The sequence below is a fragment of the Heterocephalus glaber genome, unplaced genomic scaffold, assembly GCF_053883595.1.
Source record: "Heterocephalus glaber isolate CG9 unplaced genomic scaffold, H.glaber_assembly_v1.0 deba00000546, whole genome shotgun sequence".
In the NCBI taxonomy this organism is placed as follows: domain Eukaryota; kingdom Metazoa; phylum Chordata; class Mammalia; order Rodentia; family Bathyergidae; genus Heterocephalus; species Heterocephalus glaber.
In genome coordinates, this window is record NW_028258147.1 from 34,092,104 (window position 1) to 34,108,269 (window position 16,166).

Consider the following 16,166-nt stretch of genomic DNA (forward strand, 5'->3'; position numbering starts at 1 on the left):
GCAAGAATCTCAAGGACAAGAAGATTCTTTTAAAATAGCTTTCCTGGTACTGTAGAAATGTAATATCTCTGAGTTCTGGAATTAAAAACATAGCCAAGCTGGGGCTCTGAAACCAGTTACAATTTTAGCACTTGAATACATCATGGATGAATGAGTAGTAACACACCAAACAATAACAAAATAAGGTTCTATTCCATTTATCCTTATTAAAGATACTGAAACTTTCATTTCTCATTATACTTACTTTTAAAATATTTTTTATACTTACTGAATAAGGAGGGGTAGGAAGTGAAATTTTAGAAATCAGCTTTAATATGTGCCCTTTTCTTTTATGAATAAAATGAAAAAGAGAAATATTAATAATTACTGAGTTATTTTCATCCAAATGTTCACACAGAGGAAAAGGATATGGCAAAGGCACTCGAGATTCAACCTCATAAATGTCTTCATCTTGTTCTTCCAACCAAGAGCCACTGTGTTTGACAGTTGTCAAATAGGTCTTGTAAGAATCCATTCTAGAAGACGAAGTTGCTAGGTTCCCTTATTTGTTCATCCAGTTTCCCACTACATTAAAAGTTCTTTTTAGTTTATCAATATACTGCACACTGGTATAAAATTTTTTTTAGCACTATCACAAAAACATAGTATTAATTCACAGAGCTAAACAATTAAAGGAGTGAAAAAATCCAGGAAAAAATCTTACAAACCTAAAAAAAAAACCAGCTATCAGTTGTTATCCAAATAAAACAAAAATAAAAGGAAGCAAACAACAAAGCCCCACTGTTTTAAGTAGAATAATAAAATCCTTGAAGAATGAAAATATAAATATCTGAGCAGTAAAACTGCTTGCATATATCAAATATGCTGTAGTAATAAGCAAGCTTTCCAAGCAGATCCTGGCAGGAAGGGTCAGGTTTTAAATCTCCATAGTAGCAGTCTTGAGAAATGTTGCAACATCACTTCCCTTGTTCTAGCAGCTTCATCCCACTGAAAAGAAAAAGTGCTCTGAACTGAGCTATTCAAATAGCCTGTCCTGCTGAGCCAAAGGATTCTAGTGGGTGTCCCCTGAGGAAAAGGTCAGAACACAGGGTGTGGTTTCATGTCTTTACCTATAGGTACATTGACACGTGGAAGGCGAATTAATACGCCCACAAAAAAGCCTGCCCAACAGGATCTTGGTTACACTCAGAGCTTTGAAAAGAGTATTTAGACAAATTTACAATGTTTCAAAGATAAGCTGGTGTTTTTCCATCCCGCTAAAATACTGCTTTCATTTTAAAATGTGAAATAAAGAATGTTTGAGTTCACCTTATTAAGCAGTTATTCAACTATATCAAATAATCACAATTACTTCTTCACAATTAAGTTATTGCTTTTTTTCTATTTTCTTAGAAATAATACTTTAGGGCAGCTACTGTGACCATAGATAGTTCAGTTATAATCTATTTCAAACTGACTTGTTTATAGAGTGCATTAAAAGAGAAATTTTTAAAATCTGTACTGTATATAGTTGGTTATTGTCACTTAAAAAGTAGTATAATGAACCCTATGAACCCTAAAAGCTAGCCTCTAGTAGTTTCAGAAACCTGAGCAATTGTTAATAACTATCTCCTCAGAATTTTAAAAGATATATAACATTTATTTACTTATCAGAATCTTAAAAGATAAACAACATTCATTCATTCATTCATTCGTTCCTTCGTTTGTTCGTTATTGAGCCCAGATAGGCCTGAGCTGTAACTTGAGCCCTTTTTGGTGTTTTATTTTGAGAAAGGGTCTTGTAAGCTGCCCAGGCTGGACTCAAACTTGAGATCTTCCTCACAAGTAGTTAAGTGTAAAGGCAAGTGACATTATACCTGGCTATAACTTATTTTCTAAAATTAAAGATTCTCAGTAATGAAAGTTGTTTTAAATAAAGGAAAAGGATTTCATTTCCTTTTTTCTACCAAGTAACTAAATATCCCAAATGCACAAAGCCTTTATTTAAGTGGAAAAACCCATGCTAAAGAAAGCAGGTAACATCAAGAAAAATCTCTTTTATAGCCACTCTTGCTACACCCATGTCTAGCCTATAAAATACCCCTTAAATACTCTTTCCCTGCTTCTTCTGTAAATTACAGGTTATTCTGATAATTTGGTGGCCAATTTACTTTATTTGAAGTAAAAACAAAACCCCGTAGAAGAAATAACCCTTCATAAATGGTAACATTTAGGCCAAAGTATGAACTACCTACAAAAAGAAAAATAAAAATGGGAAAAGATTTTTTAAAAAATAGATTAAAATGACTTAGAATGAGGCAAGTAGCTTTTCTAATAGTATATAGCTGATGGGATACTGTATTAACTGATGTTCAGAAAGAAGACCCTGAATTAATATAATTCAAATGATCCATTATTTTCATTCACTTTTGGACACATGTTGTTGTTATAGGTCAGAGAGGCTTTTTCAGAGGTGGCTGTGATATGGAAAAGTTTAGATAACTTAATAGATTGAATATTAAGGTAGTTGTAGAAGCAAAATAAGTAATGTGTTCTTTTAAGATTTGCTTTTCCCCGAAACTCCTTGTTTAAGGTGAGGATTATCTGACTAACAGGTAACTTCATTAACCTAACTAAGTTTCCATGCAAATGTATATGGCCTATCTTGTGTCTGTGACTTGTAAATAGGAACTGGAATTGTATTTACATATCAAAGACCACTACGGATGAGATAATGGCTAAAAAGAATATAAAAAGGGAAATGATGAACAAAGGGGGAGCAGATACTGACCAGACTGGTTTCTGGCATTCCCACCTGCTCTCGAGAAGAAATTTTATTATTTTATCCGAATTCTGTGTCTCTGTGTATTTCTTTCCGAGATTTCTGTAATAGCTGGATCTAGAGTGTGTGATGCTGGGATTAAAGGTGTGTGATTACTAAATCTGTCCACTGGTTGTAGGTTTGACATAGTTCTGGGTAGGATTAAGGGTGCTGCACCCTGGGTGTGAGGGCTATCTGCCCTAAGACTGAGTAGCCTGTATAAGATACAAGGAAGAAAGATGCTATTGCCACGTGTTCCTAGTCTCTTATTGCTTACTTGCTTTTGCTGTCTTCTGCCTGCCACGAACTATTACCACTCTGCACCCCGTAGTCTCTCCAAACGTACTGGAGGCAGTCTTCCTGCAAGAAAGGCTCCACTTTCCACCAGTGCTGTGAACCTCAAATACCCCAACAAAGGGTCTGCACCAGAGACAATCCTTCTGTCCTGTATGTTCTTCCTCTCCATCTCTAATTAATACAAACTATTCCAACTTGGAAAAAACAAGCAACTTCTCCTTTTCAAGCTAATGCTGTCTTATTTTCTTCAAAGCTAGGAGTCATGAGATGGCTATCTCTAATTCTTCAACTCTGTTTAAGTCTAATGTTTTAATTCTCTTCTATTCTATGGAACTGTTCTCACCAGTATCACCATTGACAACCATACCGAAATATTCAAACCCTTTGTACTCTGAACCTCTCCAATACTGCATCTGAAACTTCTGGAAACTCATTTGATTTATGGCATTATTCGCTTGAGTTTCTTCTTAGCTCTGTAGACATATGTGTCTTTATTCCCTTTTAAATGTCACGATTTTACCTGGATAAAAAATTTACCATTGTGTATACTTTTTAAAATCATAAGGCCTATGATAAATTCCTTTAATTTTGGACACCATGTGTAAAAACAGCATGCACATTCTGATTTCTCTGCAGGACTGAGGTTTGAGGGAAAAAAGAGAAACTAAAATAAAAATGATAAAGAAAACCATGGCTTCAAATGCCTTAAAATGACAACTTCCAATTAGTCCTCTCCAAACTCCAGACATTACTGAATTTCTTTAATTGGATGTCCCCAGTGTGTGTTAAGACTCAGCTTATCCAAAACCAAACTCATATTCACTTCTCTGGCATCCTCTTGCTAAATTAAATAATTGACAACTGGATCCAAGATCCATGCCTGGTTTGCTTAACCTTATCTCCCACATCCAGTCAGCTGGTGATTAAGAGGATGCTTTCTGAAGCCAAAATGCTTGAGTTCAATTTCTACCTTTACCAACTAGCTTATAAGCCTGGGCAAATGACTTCTCTGACTGATTTTTATTCCTCTGCCCTCATGTGCCCTCACTATCCTCTACCTACTCCAGTCTATTTTTAACAAGATGGTCACAGAGATCAAACTGGAAAACAATCTATATGCCCTTTCACCAGTGAATGAATAAACAAACTGGTGCATGCATACAATATAATAATCCTCATTTACAAAAAACAACAAACTACTACTACACATAAACAGAGAGGAATTTAAAGTGCACTGTTATGGCAATGAAGCCACACTTAAAATCAGGTATGATTTCACTTGTGACACTTTGGGAAAAGCAAAATGGAAGGGAAAGGAAGGAAAGCAAGCTAGTGTTTGCCCTGGATATGGGGTGGGAAAGGGCATGATTATAAAAGAGGAGTAATAGAACTATTCTGCATTATGGGTACAGCTGTAGATGCATGACTCTGCATCTAACACGACTAAAAGAACTGTCCACGGAAGGTAAATTTTATCACATGTAATTTAAAAAATATACAGAAATAGAGACAAAGGTTAACAAATATACACATTACACATGTATGGTTTTTTTTCAAACTCTTCTCTAAGAGGACTTAAACGTAATGACATCCTAGTAACAATGAATACATTTAGTATCATATCTTGGTTTCTCAATATTATTTTCCAGCAAAAGGAACATGAATATCTTAGAGAATAAAGCAAGGGACTAAAAAAAGTACCATTTCGAAAGGGCACAAAAGTCAACCTGAAAAAGTTCTCAAATCCAAAGCTGGAACAAAATATTTATATTATTAGGTTATAATGCAGAGAATAAAATATCCACTAGTCCACACTGAGACTGATTAGGTAAAGTAAATAAATGTGACTTAAGAGATAGTTCATACAAATTCCAAATAAATAAGTCAAGGAATGAGCAACAGAAGAAATCACCATTAGAATATTAGTAATAATTACTTTTAGGCAAGGTTTAACAATGGATGCAAAAGTTAGTGGGTAAAAGTTGAGAAACAGAATATTTGCATAATATCTTCCTAAGGGAGAGAAGTACTTGGGAAAGTACCTTCCCAAGGTAGTTAATATTTATTTTTTTATTTTTTATTTTTTTGGTACCAGGGATCGAACTCGGGTCCTTGCGCTTGCCAGGCAGGCAAGGGAACCACTGAGCTAAATCCCCAGCCCAACAGTTAATATTTATAAAGGGAAGCCAGTAATATTACAGGTGAGAAACCCAGTAGATACCACAAGCAATCTAACGTCACCAGTAAGAAGACATTGAATTCATGCGACCTCTGACATGACACACTGAGAAAGGCACATAACTATTATGGTACCATTAAAAAAAAGCACAGGTTTCATGTAATCACAAGAAAATATAGGGAAAATATAAATTATTAACCAGGACTTTTCTTTTTCTCCACCCTCCCACCCCGAGCCACATCCCCAGCCATTTTTATTTTGACAGAGGCAATATTAGTCACTTTCCTATGTGGACAAAATATGGAACACCTACAGCATAAATGGGGCATTTATTTGGCTCATGGTTTCAGAGGGTTTGCTCAATGGCTGTCTGGTTTCAAGGCAGAAATGGCATGAAAGGTCTGGCCTAGGAAAGCTGTTCAACCCATGCAACCAAGAAGCAAAGAGAAGGAAGAACTAGAGTGAGAAATATATCTTCCAAAAGCATGGCCCTAGTAATCCACTTCCTTCAACTGGCCCTCACTTCCTATAATACCACATTCAGCTATGACCTGACTAATGAGTTAATCCACTAATGAGCACAGAGTCCCCATGATCCAATCACCTTCCAAAAGCCCCACCTCTGAACACATGTGACTTCTGGGGGTCATCTTAGATCTAAACCATAACAGAGGGTCAAACTAAGTTGCCCAGGCTGGCCTCAAACTTGCAATCCTCTTGCCTCAGCACCCTCTGACCAATACCTTTTCAAGTATCAAGGTAATGAAAGTTAAAGAAAAACTAAGGAGCTGTCAGAGACTGGAGAGGATAAAAGAAGATAGGATAACTCAGTACAGTGTGGAATCTTGGAATGCATCTTGGAACAGGAAAGGACATTACAGGAAAAACTGGTGAAATCTAAATGGCTTATAGTTAATAGTATTGTACTATAATACAATAGTACTAATAATAGTAATATATATAGTTTTATTTTAGTTTTATAATTATAGTATGGTTATACATGATGTTAACATTAGGGGAAGCTGGCTGAGTGGTACACGGGAACTCTGCAGTATTTTTACAATTTTTCTGTAAGTCTACAGTTATTTTAAAATAAAAAGTTAAAAACTGGGCCTGGGATTTAGCTCAGTGGTTTCACCGCCTGCTGCGCAAGTGCAAGGACCCAAGTTCGATCCCCGGTACCAAAAAAAAAAAAAAAAAAGTTAAAAACTGTTCCTCATGACTCCACAGCAAGAGTTAAAGATCTCTCTGACTGGTTTCCAGCCTCACTGTGACCTCTCCCATACTCATTATTCACCTTGCTCTGGCTGGATTGGCCCCTTTGCCAACCATACCTCCTGGGCTTTGTGCTTGCTGTCTCTCTGCCTAAACATTACTCCTCATTTACCTATGTGGTATAGTCTCCCACATTTTCTTCAGGAATAAGCTTTAATATCAATCAGAGTTCTTTCCTAATTTTCCTATATAAAATATTTCATTCCTCTACCATACTCTATCTTCCCTGTATTAATTTTTCTTCAAAGTAGTTATCACTATCTGAAATACCATGTCATACATATTCATTATTGGCCTCTACTGTTACACTGTAAGCCCTTGTGAGCCAGGACTTTTGTCCATTTTGTTTACTGCTTTATTTCCAACATATAGAATAATTGTCATATTATAGCTATTAGACTTCCAGGAAGATGGTGGAATGGTGAGCAGCAGAGAAACAGCCTCTCTATTTAGAATCCAGATGTTGAAATGTAACAATGTGAGAAAGAGAAGGAAGAGAGAAGTGGGTTCATGGGACACAGAAAGATCTGAAGCAAGAATTAGAGCCCCACAGAGAGAGTGAAGGGGACCACAACACAGAATGAGGAGGTATCAAGCAGCACTTTCTCCCTGAGCCCCAGATAGAGGCAAGGGAAGGGTGGCTAGAACTTGCAGAGGCATGGTGTCTAATGGTGACCCCAGATGCCTCCACAGAGAATGGAGCAGTAGACACTGTAAACTGCAGTGGCTGGTGAGTTATTCAGGTTCAGATGCCCACCGGGAGAGGCCAATTGGCTGGTAGTCAATTTGGAAAGGAGATGACAAAGGTCAGAACTCAGCAGCTGCAGGCTGTCTGCATATAGTTGCTCCAAGTGTCAGGATGAGGCGCAGCTGAGTTCAAGCCAGCAGGAGGCACTTGGGAGTGCTGTGGGCTAAAAGTCTTGGGTTCCAGCCTCACAGTCAGAAGCAGCCTGAACTTCAGTGGAACTAAGGGCCCAGGTTTGCTGGGATTATCCACCACCACTATAACTCTACTGCTGGCTTTCTGGGAACAATCAACATGGATCATGGATCTGTCTGTCCCCTCTGTCAACCAGTGATAGCAGAGTAATGAAACAGAGGGGAAAGAAAGGGAACCAACAACAGGAAAATAACACGACAAGGATAAGTCAATATATATCAGTTATAACCATCAATGTAAATGGTATCAATTCACCAATCAAAAGAAACAGACTGGCAGAATGGATCAAGAAACAAGATCCAACAATATGGCGCATACAAGAAATACACTTAACTTAAAAAGAAATTCATAGTCAAAGGATGGGAAACAATACTCCATGTGATAAGAACCCAGAAAAAAAGCAGGAGTAGCTATTCTATTTGCAAACAAAGTGGATTTCAAACCAAGACTGATCAAGAGAGACAAAGAAGGCACTACATACTTGTTAAGGGAACAATCCAAGAGGAAGAGATGACAATCATAAATATATATACACACCAAATACCAGCATACCCAACTATATAAAACATATTAATGGACATGAAAAATCAAATAATCACTAATACAATTGTAATGGGGGAGCTCAATACCCCACTGTCACAAATAGATCAACTAGACAAGAAAATCAACAAAGAAATATCAGAACTAAACCAAACTTCTGAACAAATGGACTTAGTAGATGTTTACAGTGTTCCACCCCACAATATCAGGATACACATTCTTCTCAGCTGTATATGTACTCTTCTCCAAAAGAGACCATATAGTACCTCATAGAACATACTTAAGAAAATGCAAAGAAACTGTAATTAACTCATGCATATTATCAGACCATAGTGCAATGAAGTTGGAAATTAATGGGAAGCCCCCCGCCCCCAAAAAACCCTGCATAAAACACAAGGAAATTAACACCCTCCTGAACAACCAATGGGTCACAGATGAAATTAACAAATTAGTTTCTACAATTAAATGATAATGCCAGGCCAGGAATGTAGTTCAGCGCTGCACTGCCTGCCTGGCAAGTGTTGTCCTGATTTCGGTTCCTGGTATAAAAACAAAACAAACAGCAACAACACAACCCCCTTGTCAGATAAAAGGGCCGAAGACCAAGACCAGACCAGGCCACAACAAGCCTTTATTAGGGAACAGATCTGCCGGGCTGTCTCTGAACAAAGGAGAGACAAAAGCAATATGACCGGGGCAGGGACAGTCTTTTATAGAGACTGGGGTGGGGTTTGTAGGGGCAGAGGTGGGGTTGAGTGAGGTAATGACTAGGGAATGGAGGAGCCCATGACGTCACTAGGTGGTAGGAGGTGAGCGAGTATTAGGTTACTCTCTAGGTGGGACCAGGGGCATGCTGGGAAGAAGGGTTTGTTCTTTGGTGGGAGCAACCATCTTGGCATGATATCACACAGGGGAGGGGGCAAGGCACCATAGGAAGAGGGCAGCTACTATACATAATAGCTGCTGAGGTGGTGGGAGACCTATCACCCCTAAAACACAATAATGCCAATACAACATACTGGAACTTTTGGGATGCAATGAAAGCAGTCTGACAAGGGAAATATATAGCAGTGAATTCCCACATCAGAAAAACAGAATGAGCTCAAATAAACAATCTATTGTTGAACTTCAAGCTTCTAGAAAAAGAAGAGCAAGTCGAGCCCAATGGTCATTCAAGAAAGGAAATTATAAAGATCAGAGCGGAAATTAATACAATTGAGACTAACAAAACAATATGAAGACTCACAGAATTGAAGAGTTGGTTCTTTGAAAGATTAAATAAAATTGACAAACCTTTGGCCAACCTTATTAAAAAAGGAAAGAGAAGACTCAAAGCCATGCAATCAGGAAGGAAAAGTTTGAAATCACAACAGATCCTGTGGAAATCCAGAAGATCATCAATACCTACACCTCAAGAATCTGTATTCTAATAAGATGGAAAACACAGAAGAAACGAATGGATTTCCTAGATACATATGAATTATGAAAGGTGAATCAAGTAAGATATAAAAATTCTAAATAAACCAATATTAGTCAATGAAACCAAAGATGTAATTAAAAACCTACCTGTTGGGAGCAATGCTACATAATTAATTCTAGGGAAAAATCATTTGAGTAGGCCTAGTTCTCCTGCCTACAGACCAGCTACGACATTCCAGACATAACTGCATTTTGGCCTAGGGTCACAACTGAGACCTCAGTGATCCCCAGATGCTGTAATGCTCCAGGACAAGACCACACCTGCGGGAGATGCCACAGAGGAACCAAATCTTCATCTGCATAGTTCCTCATTGTTCTTAGATTTCCACTGCCCCCCAGTCTTTTTACACCTTGTTTATCCCAATGTAAAGTACCGAACTCTGCATTTTTCACTTGTTACATCTGTTTCCCCATGTACTGAATAAAAAGTGCTGCAAGCTAGAGGTCTTTTGTCTTTGCTGCTCAGAGCAGCACTGATCAGACCCAAAGCTCAGCTTCTTCTCAGTCTCATTTTTCTACCTTTCCTGTAATTCACCATGTGCTGCTGTGACTCACAGGAGACTAGGACTTACTGCAGAGGTTCTGGTAACGTCCCCTTCCCCTGTTCCCTACACCTACCAATAAAGAAAAGCCCAGGTCCTGACGGATTCACTGCTGAATTATACAAGAAATTTAGAGAAGACCTAATGCCGCTACTTCTCAAACTCTTTCAAAGATCAAAGAGGATATCAGAAAATGGAAAGACATCCCTTGTTCTTGGGTAGGAAGAACAAATAGAGTGAAAATGGCCATACTTCCAAAACTGTTATACAGATTTAATGCTATCCCAATAAAAATACCAATAGTACATCTCACAGAATTAGAGATCATGTATAAATTTGGTAAAGAATCATCTCTAGCATACGAAAAGCCTCTGAATAAAATGGGTAATTATGATGCCTATAAATTCAAGCTTTAAATGTGCTGAACAGTAACCAATGAAACTGTTAGAATTAGCTCAACTGACTTAGCATATGGTAAAAGTATTTTATAAGGCCAACCCAGGACTTAGGATAATTAGAAGATTTTTTAAAAAGTAAATCTTGATAGAAAATGTGTACGTCCTTTCATTAGATATGGAATTTCACATTGTGACACAGGATATATGTCAGTTTAAGTTTAAATAAAATCTATTGAACCTCAGGTTGAAGAAAAAGTAAGCATTAATTATTTGATCAAAGAGTATAATTTACAGCCCAGTTAATAAGGCAAATGAGGCTGGTTTTTGTTTGGTTTTGGATCCCCCCCCCCCCATCAGGATCAAACTCAGGACCTTGAGCTTGCAAGGCAGGTGCAGTGCCACTGAGCTAAATCCCTGGCTCTGGTTTTCGATGTTTTTAAAAATTTGCTTTGTGGTATTGGGGATTGAACCTAAGGAGAGCTGAGCTACAGCCCCCTTCTTCAAATTTTTTTTTTTACTTTGAGACAGGGTCTAAGTAGCCCAGGTTGGCCTCAAACTTGGGATCCTCTTGCTTCAGCCTTCTGAAGTGGTGCACCAATGCATCACCATACCCAACTGGAGCTTGTTTTTATTGGTGCCATTTTCTTACTAGCACTTAGGATGTTGGTAATGAAAAATATCTCTTCAGGATTGTAATGAAAGAGGGGCCACCTTTGCTATTTGTAATAATTAACAGACATTCTTTCCACTCTGAGTAAATATATAAATGTTTAAGTTTTCAAGAATAGTTTATGTCTTTTAGTTATCTGGGATGTCGGAGATTTTTGAGTTACTGCGGCCAAAGCTTTCAATAATTTTGTATATGCTGTGAAAGAAAGCTCTAGAAAAAAAAAGGACTGCCCCAGGATAGCAATTTATTTTGTTATCTAACTAAATATTATATTACATTAGAATTTTCTATGAAAATATTTTTGGCCAGTCAATTAATCATTTCTGGCAGTCCAGAAATGTAGCAGCAGATATACATTTCCTTGGCCAATTCATGAACTCTCAGTATAATGTGGTAATTCTGGATTCTTTTGCTCTTCAAGGTACCAATCATGCTCATATATCAAGAGGACTTAAGACTGTTTACAAAATAAATGATCTTTCTTGTTTCTCGATTTTAAGATTTTATTTAAAAGAAAAAACCTGAAGAAAATTCTGGTTAAATGTCATATCTGAAGAGTATATGGAAGATAGATTTTTCACTGGATATATATATTATTTTTATAATGCCTTTCTCATTGAATCCTAATAACAAGTTACCAAGAAAAAAAGTTGATAAGGATATTAGCCAAATAATATGTAGTTAACAAATCATTTTAAGTATCATTTACTCAAGAAACAGCCTATAATCAGTAATTTAACCCTTAAATTAAATGAACCTGGTATTAAAATGCAAAATATTTAACAATATTTGTCATAGTTGCTACAACCAATAGACACTGCTATTGTAGAAATTTGCTATACTGAATAATTTCTTTTTTTTTGGTACCGGGGATCAAACTCGGGTCCTTGTGCTTGTACAGCAGGCGGCAAAACCACTAAGCTAAATCCCTGTCCCCCTGAATAATTTCTTAAGAGAAAAAAAGGAGCATCAAGAAAAGTTAGGTATTTGAAATAATAACAGAGCAAAGACAGCCTTTCAACTTTTCAATTTACTTCAAATACACATGGCTCTTAGATACTCTGATAAAGATATTAATGAAAATGTTAATACTTGTCTTGTAGCTGATAATGAATCACTCATTTGATTAACATAACAGCTTGATTCAAGAGTTTCTTAAGTTAAACATTTTTTTAAAAAGTAATTTCTTCATTTCAAAAGCTTAAATAATTTTTAAAATCTGCATACAGTAATTTAAGATGCAATGGTCATACATGGTATAAAAATTTTATAGACACAGAAGTTCATTTTTAAGATCGAAATACCATGGGTTTTTAAGTTTCTATAAAAAACAGTACTTTAGTGTAAAAACTGTCTCACACTAGTATCCTACCAAGACATAGTTTGTGAGGTAAAGGGATCTATTTATATTTGTAAAATGAGTGTAAAACTCAAATAAAAGAATTGGAAGTTTGATTTGTTATACTATAATAATCATACATTGTGTCATACTAGAGCACAGTTTCAGAGATTCTTTAAAATAAATAATATATCTTAATAGAACATTTTATATAATTGTGAAGTTAAAAATCTCTATTAGTATAAAAAGTAATGTGTTAACAATCTAGATATTCTGAACATTAAAACAACACTGTGATGGCTGTGTCTGGATGTCCTCTGAAAGCCTCATGTGGTCATAGTTGAGGCTTTTCAGAGGTGGCTGGATCCAGAGTGGTGATGCTGCTATTAAGGGTGTGTGATTACTAAATTAGTCCACTGATTGGTCTGGCATAGTTCTGGGTGTGGATAATGGGAAAGCTCACCCTGTGTGAGTGCTACCAAAGGGCGTGTAGCTTGGATGGATATAAAGGGACAGAAAGAAGGCAGGCTGCCTTCTGCTGCTTCCTCACTACTTCACTGCTTTGCTGCCTTCCTGCTTTCTACTTGCCATGAAATGTTTCTCTTCTGTGATGCCCCACTGTCATTTACCCTGCCTTGGTGCCAGCCAACTACAAATTGAAACCTCTATAAAGTGTAAGCCAAAAAAAACCTTTCCTTAACTTTGGGTATCAGGTATTTTTTTTTTTTTTTTTTTTTTTGCACTGGGGATTGAACTCCGGACCTTGCACTTGCGAGGCAGGCAGTGGAACCACACTGAGTTAAATCCCTGGCCTGGGTATCAGGTATTTGGCCTCAGCAACAAGTAACTAAAACAAACACTAAATTTTCAAAGTGGAAGAGCCCATCAGCACATTATAGGACAGGAAAATAAAACCAGTGATTCCAGCACTGATTGTCACAAACACAACCAACTAAATTTCTGTGGGACGGCAGACAGAAACATTTAACCATTCCATGCCTTAAAAGAAAATCTGCTTCAAGCACAGTAGATAATTGCAAGTTAAGGAGGTTACCTGACTACTGGTTTCACTTATTGCTTCTAGAAGTTTTTCAACTGCTGCTTGTAGTCGTGAGCTAATGTTCAGCATAAGTTCTTCATTTTCAGGGTCTATCTCAGTTCCTGCAAAGCCACTCCTTACAAGTCGCTGTGACAGGTCTGTTCCTTCCTCAGTTACTTTTGACCATATGCTACTGTCATTCCTTGGCATGTCACTTCCATGATAAGAGGGTATGGATTCATCTGTAGCTAGAATAACAGTATGTTAAAGGTATTAACGAGTTTTAATTAATAATTATAATACTTTAAAGATACAAAATCAAGCCTAATTAAAATTTGAAATTATTAAGATTACAGGGCCTTTTAATAACAGCATTGCAACAAAACAAGTAAAATATGTAAATATACAATGTAATATTACTGAGTAACCAAGTAAGAAAGAATGAGAAGGATAATGCTATGCTAATAAGACCCTAAAAATTAATATTTAGGCTATGTGTTATTTTTTTCTTTGATGAAACTTTTTTGGGGGGTGCTGGGGATCAAACCCAGGCTACCACTAAGCTCTGCTCCCAGCCCAATAAAATTTTTTTTCCCTGGTTTTTATTTTATTATTTTTTGGTACTGGGGATTGAACTTGGGTCCTTGCACTTGGGAGGCAAGTGGCAGAACCACTGAGCTAAATCTCCGGCCCTTTCCCTGGTTTTTAGTTTTTAGGTTTTTTTGATACCGAGGATCGAACTTGCGTTTGCGCAGCAGGTGGCGAAACCACTGAACTAAATCCCCGGCCCTCCCTGGTTTTTAAAGACAGGCTCTCACTATGTAGTCCAGGCTGGCCTTGAACTCACTATGTAGCACAGGCTGGCCTCAAACTTGTAGTGATTCTCCTGCCTTAGCCTCCTAAGTACTGGGATTACAGGCCTGATAAAAACTTTTAGGACAACTTTTAATAGATGCTTAAGGTATCCACCATGTAATCTGTTAAGTAATGGAACATACAGGTGATAAGATGTACTTCCTATTCTCAAGGACTTTATAGTGTAATGAGAAAACAAAAACACATAAATAAGTATACAGAGGAAAACTCTATGGGATGTTCCAGTAGAGAGAGAAACAGAGTAAGGGTTTATATTTGTCTGGAGCAGACCTTTTGACTTTTGAGCAATACTATGAGCAGCATCATTTGCTCTGGCTACAAATTAAAAAGGACAAGGTAAGTTTACAGCTTGCCATTTTTGTAAGAGGTGCACTGGCAAGGGATCAGATTAATGAGGAGTTCTAATTAAATTATGGAGATTATTTTCCACACTATCAACACTACTATTATTTCTTACACAAGGAAAATTGAATTTATATGGGCAGATTAGCTTTGAAAGTGCTTTGTCTAAGCAACTTTTAAAGCACATTATTCCTCACTGCCATCTAATGCAATCATGGCAGCATGCCACAAACCAACAAAACAATTTCCCAAAGAGGAATTATCTATTCTTTTTATTACATTAGTACATACTAATTATTGGTAAATATACACAGTTTAAAAAAAGGAGGAAGCTTTATCCAAGGTACGTAGATTAAATATTTGGTTTGATACTTCTACCCAGAATAAAAGCTATTAGGACTCATCTTGGTATAGTAACTGGTGTCAAAAAGAGTTCTTGGAATCTCATACAATAATGGTATCAGATGGAGCTTCAGATAAAAGATTTGAATTCAGACTATTCAATATTTACAAATACTTCTTCTGTACAAATTACTAAAGAGTCCAAAACTGCATAGGACAAGATTTTAAATGTTTGCTGTTACATACAGGTTTATTTAACTCTAATTCTTAGTGTAACAGTTAAAACAATTTTTATTTTGTATTTCTATTCACATAAAAATCCAACTACACAAGTATTTATGTATATTATTTCATGTGCTCAAACCTAAATGCCTTGATAACTGGGACTAATATGTTATAAATATTTCAGTTCAAAGTGATCTTGAAACTATTACACAAAGTACAGTATAATATCTATTATAACTTTAATAAATCAAATTACTATAGAAAATATCCTGAAGAAGCTATAGAAGCAAAAATATTAAGTTTTTAGTTGCCACTTAAAAAATCTAAAAACATCTATGTCACATAGCATCTTTAAGGAATTAATGCACTTGAGTGACATTTTCTTTCTCAAGGGCCCAGAGATTATGACAAATCTGAGGCGAAGAGAATAGAGTGGTATGATGTAAACACTACACTGTATAGGGCAGAAGTACATGAGAAATGGGGATAAAGTAGAGGGAAGAGCTAAAGGAATGTAACTAGAAAGAAGGCTGAACCCAAGTTGTGAATGACCTGAGATTTTATGGAAACACTGGGGTTTTGCTATGAACAATGTAGAGAGTAAATCATTATTTTTAGCAGGAAGATAATATCAGATTTATGAATCAGGAAGCAAACTGTAACACTGCAGAGAAAAGCTGGAGAAGAAAAGCCTGATTAAAATGTTATTTCAATTACTCAGATGGGATATGATGAGGACATGAAACAAGGTGCTGGGATTGGAAGTAGGCTGGCAAAGGACAAAAACTGGAAGAATGAGTGTATGTAAGACAGAGCAGGAAATACAAGATGACTTCAAGTTTCCAGCTTAGATCCTTCTTAGATGACAGCAGTAATTAAGAAA

The 16,166-nt window shown here is 36.7% G+C and overlaps 1 protein-coding gene and 1 non-coding gene across 4 annotated transcripts in view; one reads left to right on the top strand and one right to left on the bottom strand.

Moving 5' to 3' along the window:
* Positions 1 to 9,457, bottom strand: part of LOC101723786 (A-kinase anchor protein 9) — a 62,872-nt gene extending 53,415 nt beyond the window's left edge. For 2 of the 3 annotated variants that reach the window (XM_087204467.1, XM_087204465.1), the window contains exon 1: positions 269 to 9,452. In XM_087204467.1, the coding sequence (XP_087060593.1) occupies positions 269 to 514 (246 nt within the window). In that variant the 5' untranslated portion in view covers positions 515 to 9,452. Of the gene's footprint in view, positions 1 to 268 lie in introns of all 3 variants that reach the window. The other variant, XM_087204464.1, reaches the window with a different exon arrangement.
* On the top strand, positions 3,662 to 3,744 carry LOC147829674 (small nucleolar RNA SNORD60). The gene has a single exon (XR_015448827.1). It is a non-coding gene; the product is annotated as a small nucleolar RNA SNORD60 (small nucleolar RNA).
* Positions 9,458 to 16,166: the final 6,709 nt, after the last annotated feature.